General features: G+C 41.1%; 1 protein-coding gene across 5 annotated transcripts in view; it reads right to left on the bottom strand.

Moving 5' to 3' along the window:
- Window positions 1-415: 415 nt before the first annotated feature.
- LOC108731670 (titin) overlaps window positions 416-23587 on the bottom strand; it is a 41297-nt gene continuing 18125 nt past the window's right edge. The window contains exons 2-8 of one of the 5 annotated variants that reach the window (XM_018462105.1): window positions 18293-18405; window positions 10439-10486; window positions 9664-10128; window positions 9301-9582; window positions 8541-9194; window positions 1259-8420; window positions 416-1152 (exon numbers count right to left, since the gene is read on the bottom strand). In XM_018462105.1, coding sequence (XP_018317607.1) covers window positions 1047-1152; window positions 1259-8420; window positions 8541-9194; window positions 9301-9582; window positions 9664-10128; window positions 10439-10486; window positions 18293-18383 — 8808 coding nt within the window. In that variant the 5' untranslated portion in view covers window positions 18384-18405 and the 3' untranslated portion in view covers window positions 416-1046. Of the gene's footprint in view, window positions 1153-1258; window positions 9198-9300; window positions 9583-9663; window positions 10129-10438; window positions 10487-18292; window positions 18406-23587 lie in introns of all 5 variants that reach the window. The other 4 variants (XM_018462103.1, XM_018462102.1, XM_018462101.1 and 1 more) reach the window with 4 other exon arrangements.

Below are 23587 nucleotides of genomic sequence, written 5' to 3' on the forward strand. Positions count from 1 at the left end.
ATGACATATATCATCGTCGCTTAAGATTGTCGCAGTGACACCATAAGAGCAGTAAGGATATGCCGAATATCGTAGTCTCGTTTCTTCCCCATATTTTTCAATTTACAACGTTGCATCGTAGGAAGGATACCAAGGATATAGTTTGCGTAGAAAAAACATTTAAAAAAGCTTCTAACTAGCTAAACGATTTGCAAATTGAGGTATCCTTCGTACGATTCTCCTTTGCTATTTCAGTATCACTACACGACCCATTCGGCCGGTGTATTGAATTCTTCTTTCGATTCTATTTTCTTCCTTTTATCTTTTTATTCGTTTCTTGTTTGTCGCACAAAACGCATTTATTGCATTTTTTCTTCTTTTTTTCCTCCCCATCACCTACGAATTGTGATCGCAACTCTCTCTTTCCGTGTTTCCATTTTTTTAATACCGACGACGATGACCGTGGCTGCGGACGGCGCTCGTTGCCGAAACGAAACCAATGCCGTTGATATTCGACACTGACAAAGGCACAGTCATAAGTCTCGTACGTTCAGTAATTTCCTCTCTTTTTTGTCTTTTTAGGGCATATGTAAAATATCCCACGCAAGACAGAACGCGAAATTATGTTCGTTACACGACAAATTTTTTTCTTTTTTTCTTCTTTTTTGTCTACATTTTTTACATCCATGCTGCCTAGCTTCTTCCTTCCGTGGTTCGTATATTAGCATCGATAACACGCCTCAATACACAATTAATCTTCTATGATTCTCCAATCGGTATGCCTCCTCTCCTCCTCCCCTCTTTCTCTCTCTTTCTTTCTCCGTTGCTCTTTTTCTTTTATTTATATATAACATAATATAATATTATTAATATAAACGTTTACGTTTTGGCCACTCAGTTCGTAATCGTCGAAGCACATTATTGTCTGTGTTTCGCGCGATATTTAGGTAGTTTAGAATAATTTTCATTCACTTTTATACAACACTGAATTTTTTTCCTGTTGTCGACTTTTTCGCCCTCGTATATGCTTCTTTGTAAAGATGAATCCCTCGATCCGACTCGGCGGCTCATCTCCTTCTTTTGGCTTCTGTAGTCGCAGCTATCATTTGTCTCAGCATTGGTTCCGGACTGCATACTTGCGGATCGCATTTCATTTTACCATCATTTCCGCAACTAAAATTTTGCAATAAGTCACGTTAAGTATTTTTTTAGAAATAATGCACATGTAATTAAAAACAATTTACAGAGAATATAAAAAGATAATTTTTTATAAACTTACATGCAGCGAAGGCAAGGATTAGACGCCGACTTAATGACTTCTCCAACTCGATAGGCATGGCCATTAAGTTGACAACCGCTTCGCCTCGCGGCCCCTTTATAAGCGTGCGCGGGGAAGTGCGGTGGTAACGTGGTCGTGGTTGTAGTAGTGGTAGTGGTCAAGTTAAGAGCCGTAGCCATTGATACGGGACACTCGTATCTGGGGCAGCAGAAACCGCTGATCGGTTCTTCGTGGCAGCCCGGAATAGGCGGTGGACAACTTTGTTGGAGACAAATGATGTCACTCCTGAAGCAGAAACAGAAGTCGCACGGGTCGTCTCTCGGTATCTGTTGTGCCGAAACGTAAACCTTGCCGCCGTATCGACAAGTGCCCGGTCCTCCATAGTCGTCTTCGCCATAGTCGTCGTCGGGATTCGGATAGCCACCGGGTATGGGGAATTGAGAATTGTCTTCACCCGATATTCCGCTTTGATCAGGATATTCTGGAATATGAGGAGTGGTCGCCGGCCGTTGTTCATGGAAACCATAATCAGTTTCTGGTTTCACGGTAGCCTCTGGGAAATGGTCAATGTGAGTCTGCTCTTCACCTTCTTGCGGATGAATGGGTTCTTCTTCAGGAATCTCTTCCGTAATTTCTCCAATTGGTAATTCCGTGGGTATCGGTTGTGTTTTTATGACAGGTTCTTCAACCGGTGTTTCCGGTTCCGGACTTTCTTCTTTTATCGGGATTTGGGATTCGGATACTTCTTCTGGTACTACTTCTGGTCCAACGGTAGTTATCTCTTCAGGCAATTCAGTTGGTTTCACGCTAGAAACCTTAACTAGACCTTCGGTCGCAATAGTTCCTGGTTCTTCTACTTCCGGGTGCTCTTCTGTTTTTGTCGTAATAGGTGCTTCGGGCACATGTTCCGTAGTAAACTGAGGTTCTTCGGTCATACCCGGATGACCCTCTTCGGATACAGTTGGATGAACCTCCTCGCTTTCTTCAGGTTGGCTAGGTTGAATTTCTCCTGCAGGGGTTCCTTCCTCAGAAGGAAGAGGCCTTTCAGTAGGCTCAAATTCAGTTATCGACGGTTGTTCTTCCTTATGAACAGAAGTAGTTTCTGTGGATTGGGTAGGATGTACTTCCTCTTCTTCTCCTGCTGTAGAAGCTTCTGTCGGTTTCTCTTCAACTTTTGGAGTTACTTCTACTGAAACAGCTTCTTCCGGTAATATTTCTTTGGTTACTGCGCTTTCAATTGCTTTTGTAGTAGTTTCACCTTGTTCGGGCGGCTCTGTTTCTTGTTCTGGTTCAATTGGATATTCTTCGGGTGCCAAACTTATCACGGTTGTCGCTTCTTCACTTACTGGCTGATCCGGTAAATTAACTTCGGTAACTTGACCTTCTTCTTCCGGCTTTTCCGTTTCAAATGGAATTTCCTCAGACTTTTCGGTTGAACTCATTTCAAGTTTTGTGACAGGTTCTTCTGGCTTCTCTGTACTTTCAGCTGTAGCAGTTTCTTCTTCAGGTGGAAGTTTTTCCACCTCGCTAATTTCGGTCACTGGCTGCGATACTTCTACAGTAGGTAGCGTTGTCTGATATTCAGGTTCATGGGTACTTTGTTCTTCAGTCTTTACCGGTTCAATTGGATATTCTTCGGGTGCCAAACTTGTCACGGTTGTCGCTTCTTCACTTACTGGATGATCCAGTAAATTAGCTTCGGTAACTTGACCTTCTTCTTCCGGCTTCTGTTCTTTTGGAATAATTGTTGTTTCATGAATTTTTACAACTGGTTCAATTTCTTCTTGTTTGGTATACTCTTCTGTAGTACCAGATGTCACAGCTTCCTCTTTAACAGCTTCTTCCGTTTCTTTCTCATCTGCACCCGTTAATTCCGGAACCGTAGTTGGCTCCTCTTTACCAGGTTCTACCGTTATTCCAATTTCAGGTTTCTGTTCTTCGTCTTTTTTATAAATTTCAGGAACAACAGTATGTTCCTCCGCTGTATCAGGCAATTGCGTTTCTGGTTTAACACTTTCTATTGTCTTTTCAGTTATTTGTTCCTCTTGACTCGTTACTGGTATAACTTCTGTTGAAGCGCCTTCTGTTATCTTTTCTTCGCTGGGAGAAGTAACAGTCTGTTCTTCTATAGGATATTCAGATTTTGAAGTTTGCTCTATAATCGGAACAGTGACGTGTTCCTCTTCTGCAACTGGTGTTTCGGATTCCGAAATAACAGGCTGTTTAGTTCCTTCTTCACTCAAACTTGGCTCAGTTTCTTTTACGATCGGTGTAGTGGGTTGCTCGCCAGTTTTTTCTTCTGTAGATGCAGATGTCGTTGATATTTCCTCAGTATGCTCTTCGGCAGGTAATTCAGGCGTATGAGACTCAATTTCGGGTGTAGTTTCTGGATGCTCCTCAACGGAGATTTGCGTACTTCCTGGTTCCTGAGCGATACTGGTTTCAGTAGGTTTCTCGTATTCTGTTTCAGTAGGTTCAGTTTTCGCTGGTTCCTCGCTAATGACTGAAGATTCAGTTTCCGATGGCTTTTCTTCGGGTAATTTTGTAGCTGACAGCTCTTCTTCGTGCTCTATAATTGATGGTTCTGTTTGTTTTTCAGGATATTCTGTAGTTTCCTTTTCTATTGCGCTTTCTGTTGTTTTTTCATGGGAAACTTCAGGAGTAGATTCTTCGACTAGTTTAGTAGTTCCCTCGATAGGCGTTTCTGTTTCAACAGGCAAGATAGCAACAGTAACATGTTCTTCTTCTGTTGCAGGAGCTTGAGTTGAAATTTTCGGCTCCATCTGTGTGCTTTCTTCCGTAGAAATTTCTACAGATTTTATAGTTGTATATTCTTTTGTTGACGTCTCCTCACTTACCGTATGATCATGTATTAGTGTCGTTGATTCAGCAGTAGATGTAATTGGCTCCTGTGTTTCAATTTCACTTGGAGCAATACCAGGCAATTTTGTTTGACTTTCTGGTTCCTCGGTTTGAACAGTTTCAGTTGATGTAACTGTCTCGTACTCTTTTTCCTTTTCAGTTTCACTCTCGGGCTTATGCTCAGTCGTTGATTGTATTTCAGAAACTGAAGTACTTTGTTCCTCTTGAATTCCTGGTTTCTCCGTTAAAATTTCTTTCGATTTCGTAGATGTTTCCTGTTCTTCGACAGTAACAGGTTCTTCAGAAATTGGCTTTAATGAAACTTTTTCTTCTTCTGGTTGTTCTTTTTCAATTGGTTTAAATGTAGATTGTTCTTCGATACCTTCTTCTTCGGTGGGTTTCTCCTGTTCTGTAGTCGGTATACTAGTTCCTTCATCTTTACTAGCTGCTATAGTCGTAACTTCTTGTCCTTTCTCAACAGGTATTGAACTTTCTTCTACTTCGACAGGAACAGAAGTCTCTTTTGTCAAACTAGGAACTGTAACAGGTTCTTCAGTGCTGTGAGATTCCTGTTCTGCTGGTACCTGCGTGGAAGTAATTGTTTCGTCACTAATAGGAATCTGTTTCTCTCCAGTCTCCTTCTGCGGTTGTTCGGTCAAACCTACTGATTCTGTTATGCCTTCTTCGCTAATTTTGCTTTCAGTAGTTTCTCCTGGTATAATTGGTGACACAGTATGTTCTTCGGATATTTGACTGGAGGATTCTTGTGATGTCTCAGGCACCGAACTAATAGTGTGTTCCTCAGGATATTGCTCAATAGGTTGTCGAGCTGTAGTGGGCTGTTCATAAACCGTTTCAATAGGTTTAAGAGTGGTCTGTTGCTTCTCAGTTACTATTTCTTCTTCAGATGTAATAGAAGGAACAGTAATTTCTACAGGTGACTTCGGAGTACTAATCTCACCAACTAATGTACTCGATTCTGTCGTAGCTTCTTTTGGTATTTCCGTAGGCGAAACAGTCGTCTGGATTTCTTTTTCTCCGGAAACATGAGGTTCAATTACATGACTGTCGGATTCCAATTCAGCAGTCGGTGTGGAATCACAAGCATACATTGGACAGCAAGATTCTCCGTTTGTGTGAACCGGCATGCAATTTGATAGATGCGCTGGCGGGGCAGGACATTGCACGAGTTCGCATTGTACAATACTGCTAATGCAACGACAACTGGTCTGACACGCATTTGCGGGTGGAACGGCTGAATTGTTGTTATAAGATTGTCCTTCAACAAGACAATTACCTTCTCCTGGAATACCCGACGGACGAGGTACTAACTCTGTTGTACTTTCTTCTTCTACAGAAATTTCTTCTGGAATGCTTGTTGTATATTGAGTTGTTTCTTTCGGAACAATCGTTGAATATGTCTCTTTTTCTTCATGCTCCGGCATCTCCGTAATCATTTTTTCTTCTTCTTCAGACTTCAATGGTTGTTCGGTAATCGATACTTTAGGTGTTTCAGAAATTATACCTTCTTCTGTGGATATTTCAGCTGGACTTTCCGTTTCACCTTTTTCCTTAATTGGCGTTTCTTCCTTCAGTGATGGTTGCGTGACTTGCTCTTGTATTTCTGGTTGTTCTTTTTCGGAAGGTACAGATTCGGTTGCAGGTGTAACTTCTTCCTCGGCAAGAACTTCGTGCTTCGTAAATTCTTCAAGTCCAGGCAGCTCAGTTGATGCCTCAGAAATTAATACTGGAATCGACGTACCTTCACTTTCCGCGGTTTCGGTTGTATTACTGACACCTACGTCTTCAACTGATTCTCTAGGAACTTCAGGAGTGGAAGACTCTTCGTGAGTTGCAGGACTGGATGTTTCAATCTCTGTTTTCTCATGAATTTCTGGTTGTTTCTCAGTGATTGGCTCTTGAGTCTGTTCCTCTTGAGTCTGTTCCTCCTGTCCGGATAATTCGGTTGTGACTTCTTCCGGTTGTTCACTCGATATTTCAGGTTGTTCTGGCGTAATAGCTTCGGTAACAGTAACAGATTCCGTTGTACTACCCTCAGCCAGTTTTTCTTCCGGCAGAACAGATTCGGTAATGGTACCTTCCGAAGATGGAATATGAGATATTTCTTCTTCAGGAAGAACTGTCGGTTTCTGTGGTTCCTCATACGTCTCAGTTATTTCTTTCTCTGGTTTCTGTGTTAATTGCTCTTCGTTTAGTTCTGGTTCAATCGGTTCCTGATCTTCTTTGCGATCTGAAGGAATCGGAGGCTGACTTGATATTCCACTGACGGAAGTCTCAGTCTGCTTCTTTTCTAGTTCCGTCGTTGTCTCAGTTTCAACTTCAGGAATTTCTGTTTGTATTCCCTCCGTGGATACAGGCACAGAAATCTTTTCTTCACCTTCTTTTTCAATTTTTCCTGCTTCAGTGGGATGTTCAACGGGCAACTCTGTTTGTTCGACGCCGGTAATTTCCGTTGGTTTTAATTCCACAGTTTCCTCAGTTGATTCCTTTTCTGTTACTGTAGCAGCTTGTTGTTCTGCACTTTCTGTTGTCACGCCTTTCGTACTTTCTGTTTCCTCTAGACCATGACTTTCCGTAACAGCAGCTTCTTCCAAAGCTTTCTTTGTAGAATATTGTTCGGGTTGCTCAGTTATTCCTTCTTCAATGGCAGGAACTCGTGTACGTTCTTCTTCTGTTTCTGTCGTCTTTATCACTTCCGTGGTTTGCTCCTCTTTCAAAATAGGTTCTTCAGTTTGTAATTCTTTTTCTTCTTCGCCAGTTATGCCTGGTGTTGTAATGGGATGTTCCGTAACATGTTCCTCAACTGGTTTTTCAGTAATTGGTTCTTCTTTTTCAATAGGAATTATTTCAGTTTCTTTCTCTTCGACTTGTGGAGCGTGCGTTGATTGCTCAGCAGAAGAAATGACGGTCGTAACATATTCACCTTCTGTTGTATGTTCTTTCTTAAGATCCGAAGGTACTGTTGAATGTTCCGCTGAAAGAGTTGTGGATATTTCGGGAGCTATTTCTGGTTCTGTTACGATTGGAGGTTGCGTTTCTATTTCTTCTTCCTTCTTTGGTTGCACTTCTTTTTCACCACTGACTTCCCCAGAAGAACTTTCACTAGATTCTTCAAGTTCTTTTGTGGGCATTTCTTCACTACTGGGAGACTTTTCTGTTAATTGAATTTCCGTTTGTGGTACTTCACTTACTGTTTCCTCTGGCACAATAGATTTTTCAGGTGCTTCTTCTTCCGGTATTCTTTGAGAAATAACAGCTGTAGAAGATTCTGTGCTAATCTGAACTTCGGTGACAGCAGGTGTACTTTGTGTTTCTTCAGAAACTGTAGTGATTTCAGGTTTACGCTCAATTGGTAGGTTTATTTCCGTAGCTTCTTCTATTGGTTTCATCGTTCCTTCCATTGATACTTCAATACCTTCCGTTGCAATTGGTTTTGCAATTTCTTCTGATGGAGCTAGCGTGGTCTCTTGTTCCTGCGGGAGATGAGTTACAGGTATTTTCTGCGGAACCTCAGTTATGAGATTATCGGGACTAATTTCCGGATGAGTGAAACCATGATAGTCTTCTGTCACATGATATACGCTCTCATCTTCTGCTTTCTGTTCTGGACTTCGTTCGGGAATCGGTATGCCAGTTGGACCTTGAGCTGGAATTTCCGGAGTTGATTCTTCCTCTGCATGTGACACTTCCGTGATGAGAGGTTCTTCACTAATCACTGAACTCTCAGTCAAACCGGCATCTTCTTTCTTAGCGCCAGCAGTGGCTTGCTCTTCAATTATTGCGTGTTCGGATGTTGTTTCTTCCGGCTGTTGTTCCTTTTCGCTTATCACTGGTTTTTGTTCTTCAGCAGGTTGTTCTTTAGGAAGACCACTTATTTCAGTTGATTGTTCCGTAACAGCGATTTCCGTCGGATGCGACATCTCTTCTCTCTCAGTAGTGATTTGTTCAGTACTGAACACCTCATGAGCAGGAGTCACAGTTTCTTCTTCTTTCGGTGATTCCGTTTCTGTTGCTAAGAGTACACCAGGCATAGTTTCTGATTCACCTTCACTTGCCTTTGGTTGCTCGCTAACAAATTCAGAAACAGTGCTGATACTAGGCTCTTCGATTGGCGATGTTGTTTTCTCAATGGCTTCAGTTGAACTCTCTGGTTTTTCTGAACTAATCTGTCCTTCTTGTGTTATCTCTTCTTGTGTTACCTCTTTTTGTGTTATCTCTTCTTGTGTTTGCGTTGACAATTCTTCGTGCGGGCTAGTAGTCTCTTCTTCTTTTATCGGACCTTCGGTTTGCGTTGACAATTCTTCGTGCGGACTAGTAGTTTCTTCTTCTTTTATCAGACCTTCGGTTTGCGTTGACAATTCTTCGTGCGGGCTAGTAGTCTCTTCTTCTTTTATCGGACCTTCGGTTTGCGTTGTTTCGTTAATGGAAGGTTCGATCGATTGTCCCCTTTCAGTGACAGCAGAAGTACTAGGTTCCTCTTCAATTATATTCTCTTCTGTACTTACATGTTCTTTAGATACGTGTTCTGTTGTTAACAACTCCTCTTCGGGTTGCAAGCCTTCTGCGATAGACGAAACTTTCGGTAATTCAGTGGCAGGTGCTTCAGTAACTAAACTTTCTTCAGTTCCTTGTACTGTAGTAGGTGCTTCTGGTTTTGTTGCTTCTATTTCAGAGGGCACTTCTTCTGCCTTTTCCGATGTTACCTCAGGAGAAGTTTCGGTAACATGTTCGTGAGAAGGAGTAACTTCTTTCTCAGCAGTAGTAGTTTCTATCTTTTCTGTCGGTAGTGTTGCAATTTCTTCTTCAGGTTTTTCGGTAGACGGAATGTGTCCCTGGGTAATATGTTCGATAGTTCCTTGAACAGTTTTGTCTTCTTCTTCCTGAGCATACGGTATATTATTGTCGATGCCTGGGAATACTTCTTCCTGAGGATGTTCGCCCTTCATTTGTTGATCTTCCTGATCAATCAATATGGGAGATTCGGTCATTTGATCATTGTGTACTTGTTCCGAAAACTGTTCTTCACCTTGATCTCGTACCGTAGTGACTCCTTCTGTAATAAGTATATATGAGCCTTTAATGCGTAATTTAGTAATAATGCTTCTTAGATAGTTAAATTACATAATATATGGTTACTATTATTATGTGAAATTACTTACCACACTCGTATATGGTTGGACAACATTCTCCTTCTGGTGGCGGTAAGGCCGTGCAATTCTTTCCATGCTCTTGCATCGGCGTTCCACAATTTTGCACAGCGCAAGCGATCTCGCCTCGGAAGCAATAGCAATGCTGGCAAGGCTGAGTTGAATAAATCAAATCACCGTCTTCGTAGACTTTACCTTCATAATAACATTGAGGTAACATGCCAGGAGGTAGCGTTGTGGTCATGATGAGACCGGGAGTTGGACCAACCGTAGTGCTAGATTCCTCATCGTATTCTGTACAAAGAATTAATAATTGTTAATAATTTTTCAGTATAAAATAATACCAAGGTATTACAGGATAACGCAATTACTTACCGCAATTGTACTTGATTGGACAACACACACCCGGTTGATAAACAGGTTTACATCCAGCCACTTGTAAAGTACACTCTTGCATGACGCAAGTGGTTCTATTTCTAATGCAATAACAAAGTTCACAAGGATTGTGGTGATCCAACGGCAGCATAGCGCCGTCTGCATAAAACCTCTCGTCGACATGGCAGCCATAATTGTCATGGAATCCGACTTCTGTGGAATCCGGTGCACTCGTTGTTGATGTCAGTAGCTGAACCGGTACTTCCGGACAAGTGATCACAGGGCAACATTGATCCGGACGTTTCTCCACCGTGCAATCCTGACCGATCGCTTTTGTGAAGGGACAGACCTTCAAGTAGCACATCAACATTCGGTTGTGGCACGTGCAGTTTAGACATGGTTCACTTGTCATGATCCTATCGCCTTCTTGATACCGCTGGTAGTTGAAGTAACATCCAGGGATGGCTAGAGGAATAATTGTATATATAATAGATACGAATCTCTAACATCGTAATTATATTGTTATTTTTACAATATTATTATATTCGTTGCGAGATGCAACAAATAAATTCAATTCAGAAAAATTTAGAAAAAATTTTTATTTTATAATATGTTACATAGAAATAATTAGTAATAAATTTCTTTTAATCCTCTTTGATTTATTGAATAAAAGTACAACGTGTGCGGCTTCTTAAACCACAATATAATTAATGTCACGTTGTTGACGCATGTGACGATTGATTAGATGCAATAAAAGCAAGCGTGATATACATACTTCCATCGTACTCTGCGATCTGTGTGGTATCCTGGTCATATACCGGTGCTGCAATCAAAGAAACATGACTGTTAGTGCTACGCGATCGAGTGCGTCGTGACAGGTACAGGCGCAGACATGTACGTGAAGTTAATGAAAAGCATAAAACGGGATTGCCGAATAAGCTTGGTGAAATTTGCAAGGGTGGACGTCAATGCGTCTCCCGCGTGCAGTTTATCATAGTAATTACTAGCGGGACGCATTCGTCGTCTCTCGAGGGTGTACCGGAGCTTAACAACGGAACGAGTGGAAGCGTCATATGGCGCGAACACACGTGGGCGAATTCTCGTTAACACCCTCGCCCCAGTCGTACGAGTTGCATGGTGAGTGCTCATGGAGTAGTGAATTCCATTTGGCTCTTCCTCTCGTGTGCAATCCACGCGGATATTCGTATATAACAATCGCGTATCTCCATTTACAAGCCTATTCTTTTCTTACGCGACTATACGTTTTCGCAATTTCTTTTTTGAAATTGGAATGTCGCGCGCAGGACTTGAGTTCAATTGTTCCTGAAACATGACAGGACACTCTTCCGAGGTATATACAATCACGAAAGATGTTTTCATCGAGAAATCGCACAATGAACCTTTTCTCGCCGCTCTATCCTTCTTTTATTCTTGCTTTTTCATCTTCGAAATAGTGTTTAATTTTATATTACACGAAAAGTTCCAAAATTCCAAATTATATCCGTACAATGTACAGTCAGGGCCTAAAAGGTTGCACTTTTTTAAAAATGGATTTTGGAATGCAGCCTACTCAACGAGCGATTGGTTCTTATTTATCGATCCATGAATAAGAACCAATCGCTCGGTGAGTAGGCTGCATTCCAAAACCTACCGAAAAAAAAATGTGGCAACCTTTTAGGCCCCGACTATGCATGTATAAAATACGGATAAAACAATAACGTTTAAATCTTTGTAAAAGATAGTTGACTTATCAAACGTGTAAAAAGATTATACCATTTTATTGAAATTTATTAATGCATTTTTACGATTAGATATCGACATAAACTTTGTGTAATATATGTGTCTTCTCTAAAAATTTGCCATCTCTTATCAATATATCTTTAGAAACGAGTTTTGTGATATTCGAGAATTAGAAGACTTATTAGACTCAATGAACTGAATAAGGAATAAGGAATAAGGAATAACAGATTTTAATCTATCAGAAACTGAATACATCGGAATACTCGGTTTCTGATAAGTTGAAATCTGTTATTCCTTGTTCCTTATTCCTTTCATTGTGTCTGAGCCCTTAGCATTCCGCGATGCAAGTGATTTCCAGTGAACTGAACTGTACTGAGAAGCACAACGGTGGTTGAATGGAGACTTGGTCGTGTCTCGTCAGTCCCACGAGCGAGTCGGTGCCCGAGCCGCGTGCCTCCACGTTATACGAACCCATCACGTACGCGTGGCCTACCGAGACGATTCTTGTCTCGCACAATGGTCAGACTAAATTATTACGTCGCACCTCCCATCGTGGAGACCACGGTCAAGGTGTCGAGACTTCGTGTACACGATTGTAATCTCTGTACGTGATCTTCATTATGCGAGCGCTTAACTACAACGACATAATATGATCATTCAATGTAAGAACAGCGGTATGTACTCGCGATAATTAAATGCATAATGAGGCGATTGGACTGAATAAAAGAAATCGGATAGCTGAGAGTGATAGAAAATTGAGAGGAAAAAGAATGTTCGCTGTAATCATCACCAATTTGATTATTTCCTGAAGCACACTTTTGCTGGAATTGTTACATCTTTTGAACGAATCGTATGATTCTTTCCATTGATTTTTACGATGATACATACTAAAAAACCGAAAAACAGCTTTTTGTTGCGAGCATTTTCTTTATTTCTTCACTCGTAAACGATAAATTACCGTCGACGGACTAACGGGACAATCATTGAATATGATCGGGAGATACTGACAAAAAATCGCTACATGATAAAAAATTTCAACTATAATAACGGAGAATTGCACCATGATGAAGCACAATGATTTCAATCGTCGATCTGCTTTTGATACTTGTTTCTTATCCCTTCGAAATCGAAAGGCACGAATTGCGAATTACCTCTCGAAAGAAGCGCAGTGAGAGAGAGAGTCGTCCAATAAATCTCACGCAGCAAGATAATGTTCCGTTCTTCGGATACAAAAATATAGTTCCGAATAAAACACGTCTTACAAAGCCGCTAGGAAGTGCATCGACTAAGGCAGACCTCTCTCGATGTACGCGGAACGCAGACTCTAAATCAATCTTGGTCGCATAGAAAAAGGGCAATGTGGGAGTTTATCGGTATCAACAATAAACGCATCTTCCCTCGAATATAATTTCCGCCGCGAGCGAGATTTATGCGTTCTTCGGCCTCCTCGCTCATAATCGAAGATCGCGCTTATATAGGGTGGATATTAAGTACTCTAAAAGATTTTAAGAAATAATTCCTTACACAAATTCAAGATAAAAGCTTCATATATGCGAATGGCTTAATTTCAAAAATACAGGAGGGTGTATCAAAGTTGAAAAAAAAATCATTTTTTCAAAAATTTCAAATACATTCGAATTGTTTTAATGAAACTTTGTATGTTTAAAGTTTGACAAAAATAACACAAGTTGTTTTCGAAATTTTTGGAAAAAACAAAATTTTTTCTTCAATTTTGACACACTGTACCTTTGAAACTAAACTGTTTTAGATATATAAAGCTTTCGTCTTGAATTTGTGTGAGAAATCATCCCTTAATCTTTTAGAGCACTTAATATCCACCCTGTATACACACAGGCGCGCGTGCAAGCATACATGTTATGTATATCTCAAGGAATCGCGGGGGAATCATTATGTAAGTCAACGTACCGCCGAGTCCTCCTGTTTCCTCTCCGTGTGTCGTTTCCCCTCTCGCAATTGTCTTGCTCTCACTTTGAGGGCGACTCTCTCGATTTCTCCTGCAATGCATCGCGATCCGTCCCTTTCTCCGCGTATGGGCGCGTACGCGCGCGCGAACAATGCTATTACACACTACAGAGAACAGGAGAACACGGGGCTGTTGCGCTCGGTTATGAAATCATTCCCGGCGGCCTTGCCTCGCGAAAGTTCATTACCATCAGCCGCGCACGCTCCGATGAACACCTGGCACCGCAGCCAGCCCCTGGCGTATTGCGTGCACGAAATTCTGCATTACGCATTCTCCAAGGTCGCGGTTTCCTCCGTCGCGCTCTCACCAAGACAACCTCTTCGTACACTGATGAAAAAGATGATGGAATAATTTCGTTTCTTTGTGTGTATGCGTACGCATACCTGAGATGAAAGACTCGTCATGACTTTTCTCGTTAAAGTCCCGCGTGAAAGACGACAGATATTCGGAAATTACGCAGCCCATTCGCCGTATAATTTTATTGAAATAAATTCAGGCTTCAGAAAAGGAACAGAAAAATAATGCCAATTCGTTTGTATCACTGTGATTGTTAATGTCAATGTCATGAGTATCGGGAAGGTAGAACGCAGTGGAAACCTGGCCGACCGGTTCTGGCGTAATACGCCGTACTGTTTCTAGCCCGTAGAATCCCTTTCGAGGACAGTCATAAATTATATCTTCCCAATCACACGGGATCGAGTGCGTTACCACTTCCTACATTATGATGCAAGTCCGCCGTTAGGTCCGGTAATGAGAATAATTCCCAACTCGGGAAAGAAATGCTCGTTTCCGATAAGGGACTCGAGATCTTTGAACCGCGATTCACTTCGTTGCGCGAGAATGTTTCATATGTGCGATTGGATCTAGCGGACGTTGAACGCGATGCCGTAGACGTAGCCCTTAAATTATGCCTCACAAAAGCGGAACACCTATTTTCCAAAATAGACTAATGCGATCGATTTAATCCGTGTCACGCTGACGTTGCACCTACACGTTCCGTTATACCCTTCGTCGGATCGTCAGATGACCGCCGCTGACCTCACCATCTCACAATCAGTAAGTAGTCAAGAAGGTACACAGACGAGAGAGAAAGAGAGAAGAACTCTAAAGAGTACGCGTGCGAGAACGAGGGAGTGAAGTCCTCTTACGACGTACCAGTTACAACGGGTCCTTTCTATACCCTCTTACCGCGCAAGAGCTTTTCCTCATTTAAATTGACGGCGCAGAGTTTATTCGCGCTCGCTCGTCAAGAATGCATTTAAATTACCTTGAAACTATCATTGATTTATTCTCGTACCAAGATCGTTTTATGATAGATTCACACATTTAATTCGCACGTAATTTAGTCCCATATTGTGCACAGACTTCCAAAGAACTAAAGCTTTAGATATACCAAAGTAGCGTATAGGTCCTCCATTTTGGACCTACTAATTATACCCTATATCAATAATACTAAGCTCATTGGACTACAGACAATTAGGTCGAAAATGGCGGTCGAAATAGTCAATAGGAAAGTTGTTGGCATTTCGGCTCAGATCAAAGGATTGCACTACTTTGGTATATTTAGAGCTTTTGTGTGCTAGATGGGAAAGATCCATGCAAAGTGCTCAAATGTATAGAAGTCTTTCACATAGATTTATGAATTGACTCATATAATTCTGTCTCGCGTAAGAAATGCGAGCAGATTTAACATGCGTGTAACTGTACACCGTCTCACGTCACATATATCTTGAATTTTTATGCGCATCATGCCGCTTGTACAGTACCATCACGATTCTCCGCGCCGTCGCGAGAGAGTTTGATGATGCTCGAAGATAACGACACTTTGCCAAGCATTAAGCATAAATATGGAACGCCTTAGGGGTCAGATGCGGTAGACGACGGACGTGGATCGTAAGTGGCGAACGGTGAGGTACACGGTCAGTGACATCCCGATGCGGGCACGTCGACTGATTGCTCCTCAGGGCCTACAGGTTTGACCAGAATTCACGCAGCATCATGTCGATACAACCACGTGGAGGAACCGCTACACGGAGAAGAGCCGAGACGTTCTTTTTCTCTATTAACTTTAGATTTAGATCATTTCCGGGTAGGACTCCGAAATTAACTCCTCTGTTTATTAAAGAAATCAATTTTACCGTGTCATATTTCTTGTTTTTTCTCTTGTTATTTCTTTTTCCTTTTAACACTGATATAAGAAATAATATGTATAAATATACTTTGAGTACATTCAAGAAATGCGCTATCAGCGCTATTGGATCATTATATTTTTGTTTTACGTCTATATATGTTAAAGATAGAATAAAAGATACAATGGTGCTAACAGCGTGCTCTCCATGTTCAGCGTAGTTGAACGAGAAAAAAAAGACGCAGAGGAATTAACGGAACTCACGAGTCATATTCAAACCGATCGAACATTCATAAATCTCGGCCAAATATAATAAACGATTGCCTCGGAATTCCGGTAATATTTATATACTCGTACTAATATATATATATATATATAGCTATAATGTCAGTGATATGTGATACCTGTTACTACCATATTTCCTATCGGAAATATCGCGCGTAATACTGATATCGCTCTTTTATTTTAAAGGTGACACAACTCAAAAAACATAATTTTCCAGTTATTACCATGAATGAATTAGGTAAACATTATTTTATCAATTATTAAAAATAAACTAATTTAAAATTGTCACAACTTAAGAAAAATGGTTTAGAAAAAATTAAAAATCTCTAAAATAGGGTGGTTTAAAATTGTAAAACAAAAATTACAAGAATGATATTTGATACCTGCATGTAAAAAATATAGGTATTCTTTTTACAAATATTATTTAATTAGTCAATAATTTTTTGTCAAGTTAAAAAATAGTTTTCTCTTTTCTCTAAGAAATGTAATTTTTTGAGTCGTATCACTTTTAAAGTAAAGGAGCAATATTATAATCAAGCAAATTGTAACAATTTGCGCAACAAATCGCAAGGCACGAATCTCACTCGTAATTTTTCGCCATAATGCAATCTGATGCACATCAAGTAATTCCAATAATCTCGAAACAGCGAACCTGAAAAGAAAGTTATTGCTACGCGCGTGGTAATATAACATGACAGGTAAACACTTTTTTGTAATGAAAACCTGTTGCCTCTCGAAGTTGGCGATATTGCTGATTTCCTTTCAATACAAGTATCTCGCCAATGCCCGTTGCGCCTCAAGGAAGATACATAATCCAGTAAAACTTGTCCGCCGTCTGATGGATTACCAGAGATCGAACGCGTCGATCTTGATCGTCCTTGCTGCTCGCTCGAGAAAAGCTCGAAGGAACAAAAAGAGCGTGCATGCGATATAGAGTCACAGAATCACCTAGCGATTCTCGAGGGGGGAAAAAAAAGAAGAGCGAGTGAAGACACGCCGGGTGAATCGCGGAATTCAATCGATCCCGTCCGTTTAACCACACCTGCTCTTCGTTGAAACACCGACGGCCGATTGATGAAGGGGAGAGGCAAAACTGACGCATCTTCAATAAGCCTTCATTGACGATGCAACGTTTTTGCACGTCGTCGTGTTCATAGCATCATGCTTTTCCGAGAACGCGCTCCTGATCGATCGATCGATCGTCGTGAGCGCCTGTGCGAAATAGGTTCGTTTTCTTTGCGGCCTCTTGACCACAAGATGTGAAATTACTTTCTCGAATAACGAATTACGGGAATGACGAATCCTTTTTCTATCGATACTGAAGCGCATTTTTTTTGCGGTCGATATTATTGCGGCGTAAATCTATCACCGTTTTTCCTCTCCCGGAAATAATTCACGACACGAGCGATGACAATTGGAGGCCCCGTTTTAACTGGATCGTCTTCGGTACCAGGATAACCTATCGGGACTCGATAGGTCCAGGCATACCGTTTTAAACCAGCTCGACATAAAGGGAAGAAGCTCGCGAAACTTCGCGGAACGAGGTTCACGATAGGAAGGAGGCGACCGACCGTTCGAAGGCGACCCGAGAGTGGTCGAAGAACGAATATGGTGTGCCAGGTCCATGGGAAAGCACCTTGGGCCTCGACACGACCGATGCCAGAGGTGAGCATTATGAGGTAATGCTCTCCCCGTTGCCAGAGAGGAAGGGAGACACGCGAATAGGTTCGACGGCCTGACAGAACGTGGCTCGCTCATTCAAACATTGGCTGGCCGACTCTGCGTTAGTCACAGACGGTACAAGAAAGACGGTCGCGGAAGTAATGGTCTCATCTCTCGACTCTGATTTTCAGAAATTAATTTCAATACAAAACGTACGCGCATTCACGCCCGATTTAAAGCTTTCTATCGCACCTCTATTCTAATCTCAAAAAATGCAGCGGTTTGATTCTATCTATCGTGCTTTAATAAAATTACTCTTCTTTTGCCTTTCAAAAAAACCAGTTTCCATCGTAAATGCAATAAAACATACTCGAGTTACGAAAGACTTTTCTCATCTTCATCCGAGATTACTTCTACTCTCTCTTTCTCTTTGGTCTCTATTACTGCAATATTCAACTTCTTGTCTGTATTCCGCAGAGTGTAAAAAGAGTAAACACAACATCCACGTGGAAACAAAATTTTTTTTTTTCGTTACGATTCCAGCATATTTTGCTACATTTATGGACGGTATTTATGGACGATCCGGTGGAGTACAATCTAACTTCGAGCAAGCCACAAGCAGAAATAATCCGATCGCGTTTTCTCGGGCGAGCGAAAATATTTCTTGCCCGTCTACCTCTTATTTCCTCGTGGGAGTCCGCGCGTTCATGGTCTCTCTATCAAATAAATGACTCACGTTTTGTACGGCGGCTCAAGCGTGTCCAAGGCGTTGAAGTCAGACGAAAGAAAGAGAGCTAGAAGTACACCGAGGTATTTCTGCAAAAACTCACCAGAATGCGTGGATCGTGACGCAAGCAGTAGGACGACGGCCAGCCAGAGGATTATCCCGCTTCTACAAAGCGCGGCGTTCAACGCCGACATGTCGGCACTCTTCTTCCGTACCCTGCAACACATAAATTATGCTTTCGTTAACTTATATTATATGTGTGAACATAAACTAAGCTTTGGTCCCTTTTGGCTACATATAAAATGACTCTGGAGTAAAAATTAATTTAAAATCTTTACAAGATTTATTTAAAGTTAAATTGATTTCTTACTTGTAATATCACAAGTTTAACGTTCTCTCTGACTTTATTTAAATATAAGTAAAATTCGTTTACTTTATCGATTATTCAATAGTCATGATCAATTGCCAATGAATAATATTAAAATGCTTTAACGTAAACATAGTTGGAAGGGGGTGCCTTAATATCGATCATCTTATATTATATCACGAATGCAATCGCTCGGCTTAGATTCATACCTACTCAGACGGCTTTGAAAATTTTTTCGCGTTATCTGCATACGCGTGAAAGTATAACGAGCTATTGTACGCGCGCACTTATCTATTCCATCATGAGGCAGCTTAAAGGTATATCTATCTCGTCACGTGGCATTCTACCATGTAACTCTCGCCTTGATCTGACAGGATGACAGCTGAACGGATACAGTGGTCGCGTTTGGAATCGAGTCAGACGCATCTCTGCACTTTGACCTTCTCGCGAGTCTATGTGCTGCAGAAGACTCGACGCGACAAGTATAATTTATATATGTAACTAAATATTGATTACGTAAATGAACATATCACTCATTTGCTACAATAACAACACATCTTGAAAAACAAACTTTCCCAGAAAATATGAATGTTTTGAATCATTAAAATTTTGTAATATTAATTTTGAAATGCAATTTTGATATAATTTTGATAAAAACTGATTGTAGAAGAATAAAAGTATGTGTGTATTTTTAAAATATTTCCTTTAAAAAGTTTCCATTTTGTTTTCTGTAAGTTCCCGTCCTTTTTTTCAAACATATACAAGCAACTTAAAGATAAATATTTTTTAATAATGACGCTATTGTAGCAAATAAGTGTTATAAAGATATATATGTGAAGCATATGCTAATGTAATAATATTTTAAAAATTGATATTGAATTACGCTTGATTATCATTTGAAAATTATTTATGAAAATTGTAATTGATATCGAAAAGGATCTAATAAAGGTCGAAAAGTTTCTTCTTTATAAGATTCATTAATAATTGTTAAATATTCGTTAATTATAGCATGAACACCCAACTTAGGTTCATAGTCCCTTTTGCATTAATTTAGTATTAATAATTATCTATCACTATGTCTATGTTGTAGTCAGAATCAAGAAGACAGTCAGTCTCGAGAAAAATAACAAAGTTAATCGGTTAAACGCTGTAGAGAGAGTTAATCGGCGTTGGTAGAATTAGCCTTAAGGTATACAATGTATCACGGTGTCAAGACGCGAAATTCGCGACGCGAGAAAACATTTGACGCATTCGCGTCGCGGCGGGAGGCTAAATGCGATTCGTCTGTCTACCTGGAGCGTGAGCCGGCTATGAGAGGCGTGGGTGCGTGGGAATGAGCACGCGTGTTTGCACGAGCCCGCCGTGTGCTCAACCTCCTCCGTTCATATCGTTGACCAGCAGAGCTCGCTCTCCCGATAAGGGAATAGGCACGCGAAAAAGCGTGAGTGAAAAAAGATTCATATAATAAAAGTTCGATTTTCAAGGTGGTGCTATAAAATTGAGTATCAACGCGTTTGCATTCCTTCGTTCCGATGTAGAGGGAGGAAAAGGAGGAGACGACGATCGTGTCCGCGGGTTCTTGACCGAAAGAAATTACTTAGGAGCGCTGACTTTGCTGGTAAACGCCATAAAGGAGGAGGAAAGAGGAGGAGGGTGATGGAGGAGGATAAGGAGGAGGAAAAATAAGAAGAATCTCCGGAAGAAAAGGAGGACTTTGGCGAAGCTGGCGGCGCATACCAACCGTGCGACAGCGGCCTAATACAAAGCGGTACCAAGATAAAAGAGAGAAGCGCGCGCGCGCGAGAGAGAGAGAGAGCGCGAAGGTAGTTTCTCTTCTACCTGTCGACTTCATCTTTTCCCCTACGTATATTTCCTCCTCTGCCACTCTTCCCCCAGCAACATCCACCGGCAGCTCATTGTAGTCCAGAGAGAAGGAGGAAGAGAAGAGAAGAAGAAAAAGAAAAAGAAAAAGAAGCAATGCGAGAGTCGCGACACCTAAACTCGCGCTCGCTCGTTAACGTCCGTTTCATGCTAGCCGCTCAGTAAATTACATCTCGGCCGATCGTAATGAATCTCGCACCAATGGATAAGTCCGCGAGATATTTCTGCACTATGAACCGCGCCAGGGGAACATTGGAGTCCGCAATACGTTGAGACTATCTGGCGAGGCAACGGGGACCCTTACGTCATTGCGTATTCACGGTACAACTCATTGAACAAGGGAATTCGGTGAATGGGTACGAGCGCATACCGCTAATACGCGCACGCACCTCTATAGCTTCAGCCTGAGCACTGGCCAGGATCGGATTGCGCGAGTATTGTGCAAATACGAATATATTTCTTCCAACTTTACTAGTGAAATAGTCAGAATTGTCATTTCAGTTTCTTCTTTCATTCACGATAATCTGCAAAATATTGATAGCTTCTAAATTTACATGGTCTAGATTCATATTTCATCTCACTTGCAATATGCATGCATACTGACTTAAAATCCAATTCTGTCTTCAAGATATAACTTAAATGTCACAACTCTGATCTTTTACAGAGAATATTTTAATAAATCAAACTTCTGGAGGTATCAAGAAAGGATTTAATAATATACCCAGGCGATCCTATTAATCTTTCTTAAGTTTCATGCCCATTCGTCTGTTCTTCCGAGAAGCGGCCCCCGATAAGACCGCATTTCTCCCGTATCTCACGTTCGGTGGGTGCGTGCGGGTCGCGTTCACAACCCAGAAACGACACACCCGTGTGGTGATGCGTTGTGAATGGAAATATCGGCCCGGCTCCATTCCGGCAACGGCTGTCTTCAGTCTCCCTCTTCCTCTCTTTCCCACAATCGGCACGATCGGCATTCTCGTCGATTCACCCTGATTCGTCGCAAGGTGCATTACTTTCCATCTTGCTCGTCCAAGAACGAGCGGTAGGCGCGTCCGTCGAACCGAGACTAATTCCACTTACGCTCTCGGTACGGCCGCGCCGCGTCTTCCACCGGAAGGCACCGTGTCTTCGGATGCACGCGTTTATAAAGCGCGACGCGCGTCCAAGTGCATCGTTGCAGGCGGCGGCGTCGTGTCCGGCCTGCACGCAGTGCGTTTGTCGCCGATGAAATCGTTCGATTCGGTCGTAATTGCCGGCGATGACATCTTCCGGTTGTAGCACGCGCTGACGACTACGATAGTACGTGCTGTGTATGTACATACTGTGTATGTACACGCTGGAAACCACTGACTCTCCGGATCCTCTTAACTTGTGACTGAAGTGCCCACTCATAACGGGATCCGCTCCTCTTCGAGTTGTCGATTATAATTTACTGCGGTTACATGTAAAATTATTCAAAATGTAGAGAAATATGTTTCTCTCCGTTCCCTGAATATTTGATATCTTGCATAATAAATCCAATAAAAAAAAATCGCTATTCTTTACATATTTTTCTCAATTTCGTATATCAATTCTAGAAAAAAATTTCTATAAAAATCACCTGTTGAAAATAATGTAACCATTATAAAACTTATAAACGTCAAAAAACTGAGTAATCGTATTTTAACTCTGCCGGAGGGTGAAACATTGAATACGAAATCGTGAAGGCATTTTTTGGTAAAAGGAGTTGGTGCATTTTAAATGATTTAGGTAGCTCGCAAGAATCGTGTTCACATTTTTTCTTACTCAATTTTACTTGCTGAATTCGAAAATCGTAAATAAAATTGTCTTGGGGGGTATCCGGAAAATATTTTTTTCTCACATTTTGAACGGAAGAAAGCATTAATTTTATCATTTTTTTTTAACCATCTCTGTAAATTTATCTTTATTTTTATAAAAATCAATTATTATTATTAAAGTCGTAACTTTTACTTGCATTATAAAATAAATAAATTTGTACTATAAGTCGTTTTTTGTAATTTGTAAATTTTATTACATTGTAAATTTGTAAAAAATAATCTAAAATACAATCTAACTTCTGTGGTAGTAAATACTAGTTGTTAAAGTTTTATAAGTACACGAAATTCTTTTTTAGATTTTTAGTCCGGAATAATATAAAAGTCTGCACTGAAGTTCAAAGACCCTATAATTGCTGATGGAAAGTGGAAAATTACACATTGCTAATGGTGGGTTAAGAAATACGTAATGTATAGCTAACGTGCCTTTTGATTCTCTTCTCAAATAAGCTTGTATATATTTAACGAGTATAAATAGTACACAATCATAGATATGTAACTTGTATTCAATCCAATCGTAATAGTCAATCCCCTCTGGTTTCTCGACACAAGTACTTTGAATCGATGCTATAATATTGTGATGCTGTAGTATTGTCGAGAGCAATATACGAGGAACTTCAAAAACGAGAATGAACGGCATCACTAACAATATCGAGGCGAAGAGAGGCATCCCCGATTTTACTTTCACACTCACGATAAATTATATTGAACGAAGAGTAATAGCTCAAAGCGAAGAGTAGTACTACTCTCAACAACAACAACGACAACAACGAGAACGAGTAGTGCATTAAATGCGAAATAAGGCAAACGCCCCGCTCTAATTAATACATTAATTAATATCATGATTATCCCGTGAGTAATTAACGCGCGAGCGTATTACTCTTCGGCTCATTCACGCTGAGGTAACCATTACGCCGAGTAATAACAGCAACGATCACTATCGAGCTTCTGCAACCGCAACGGGATCCTTTTTCATGTACGGTTTCCAACCGCCCATGGCGAAATATTTCATTGAATTGTGGATAACAGCAAATTAATTGTTATTAGCGTTCGGTTGTATACGTTACTGGTCGGTGCCAGCCCGATCGCGGCTGGTCACGAGGTCAGGTCAGGTTCAGAGGCTAGTCCGCCTTGTCCGCGCTTAGGAACAAGATGGTAACGATAACGATCGTGAAGGAGGGAGACGTTGCTTGCCGAGATAACAGCCGGTCGTGCGATAATTGCGGCAACATAGGAGTTTGGCTTAGAGAGGCACAGCTCAGCTAAGGTGCACCCACGGGTCCGACACAGAGGCCGGGGTGCAGGCTGGTGGCAG

The sequence above is a fragment of the Mycetomoellerius zeteki genome, unplaced genomic scaffold (assembly GCF_001594055.1).
Source record: "Mycetomoellerius zeteki isolate Tzet28-1 unplaced genomic scaffold, Tzet1.0 scaffold135, whole genome shotgun sequence".
Taxonomy (NCBI): Eukaryota; Metazoa; Arthropoda; class Insecta; order Hymenoptera; family Formicidae; genus Mycetomoellerius; species Mycetomoellerius zeteki.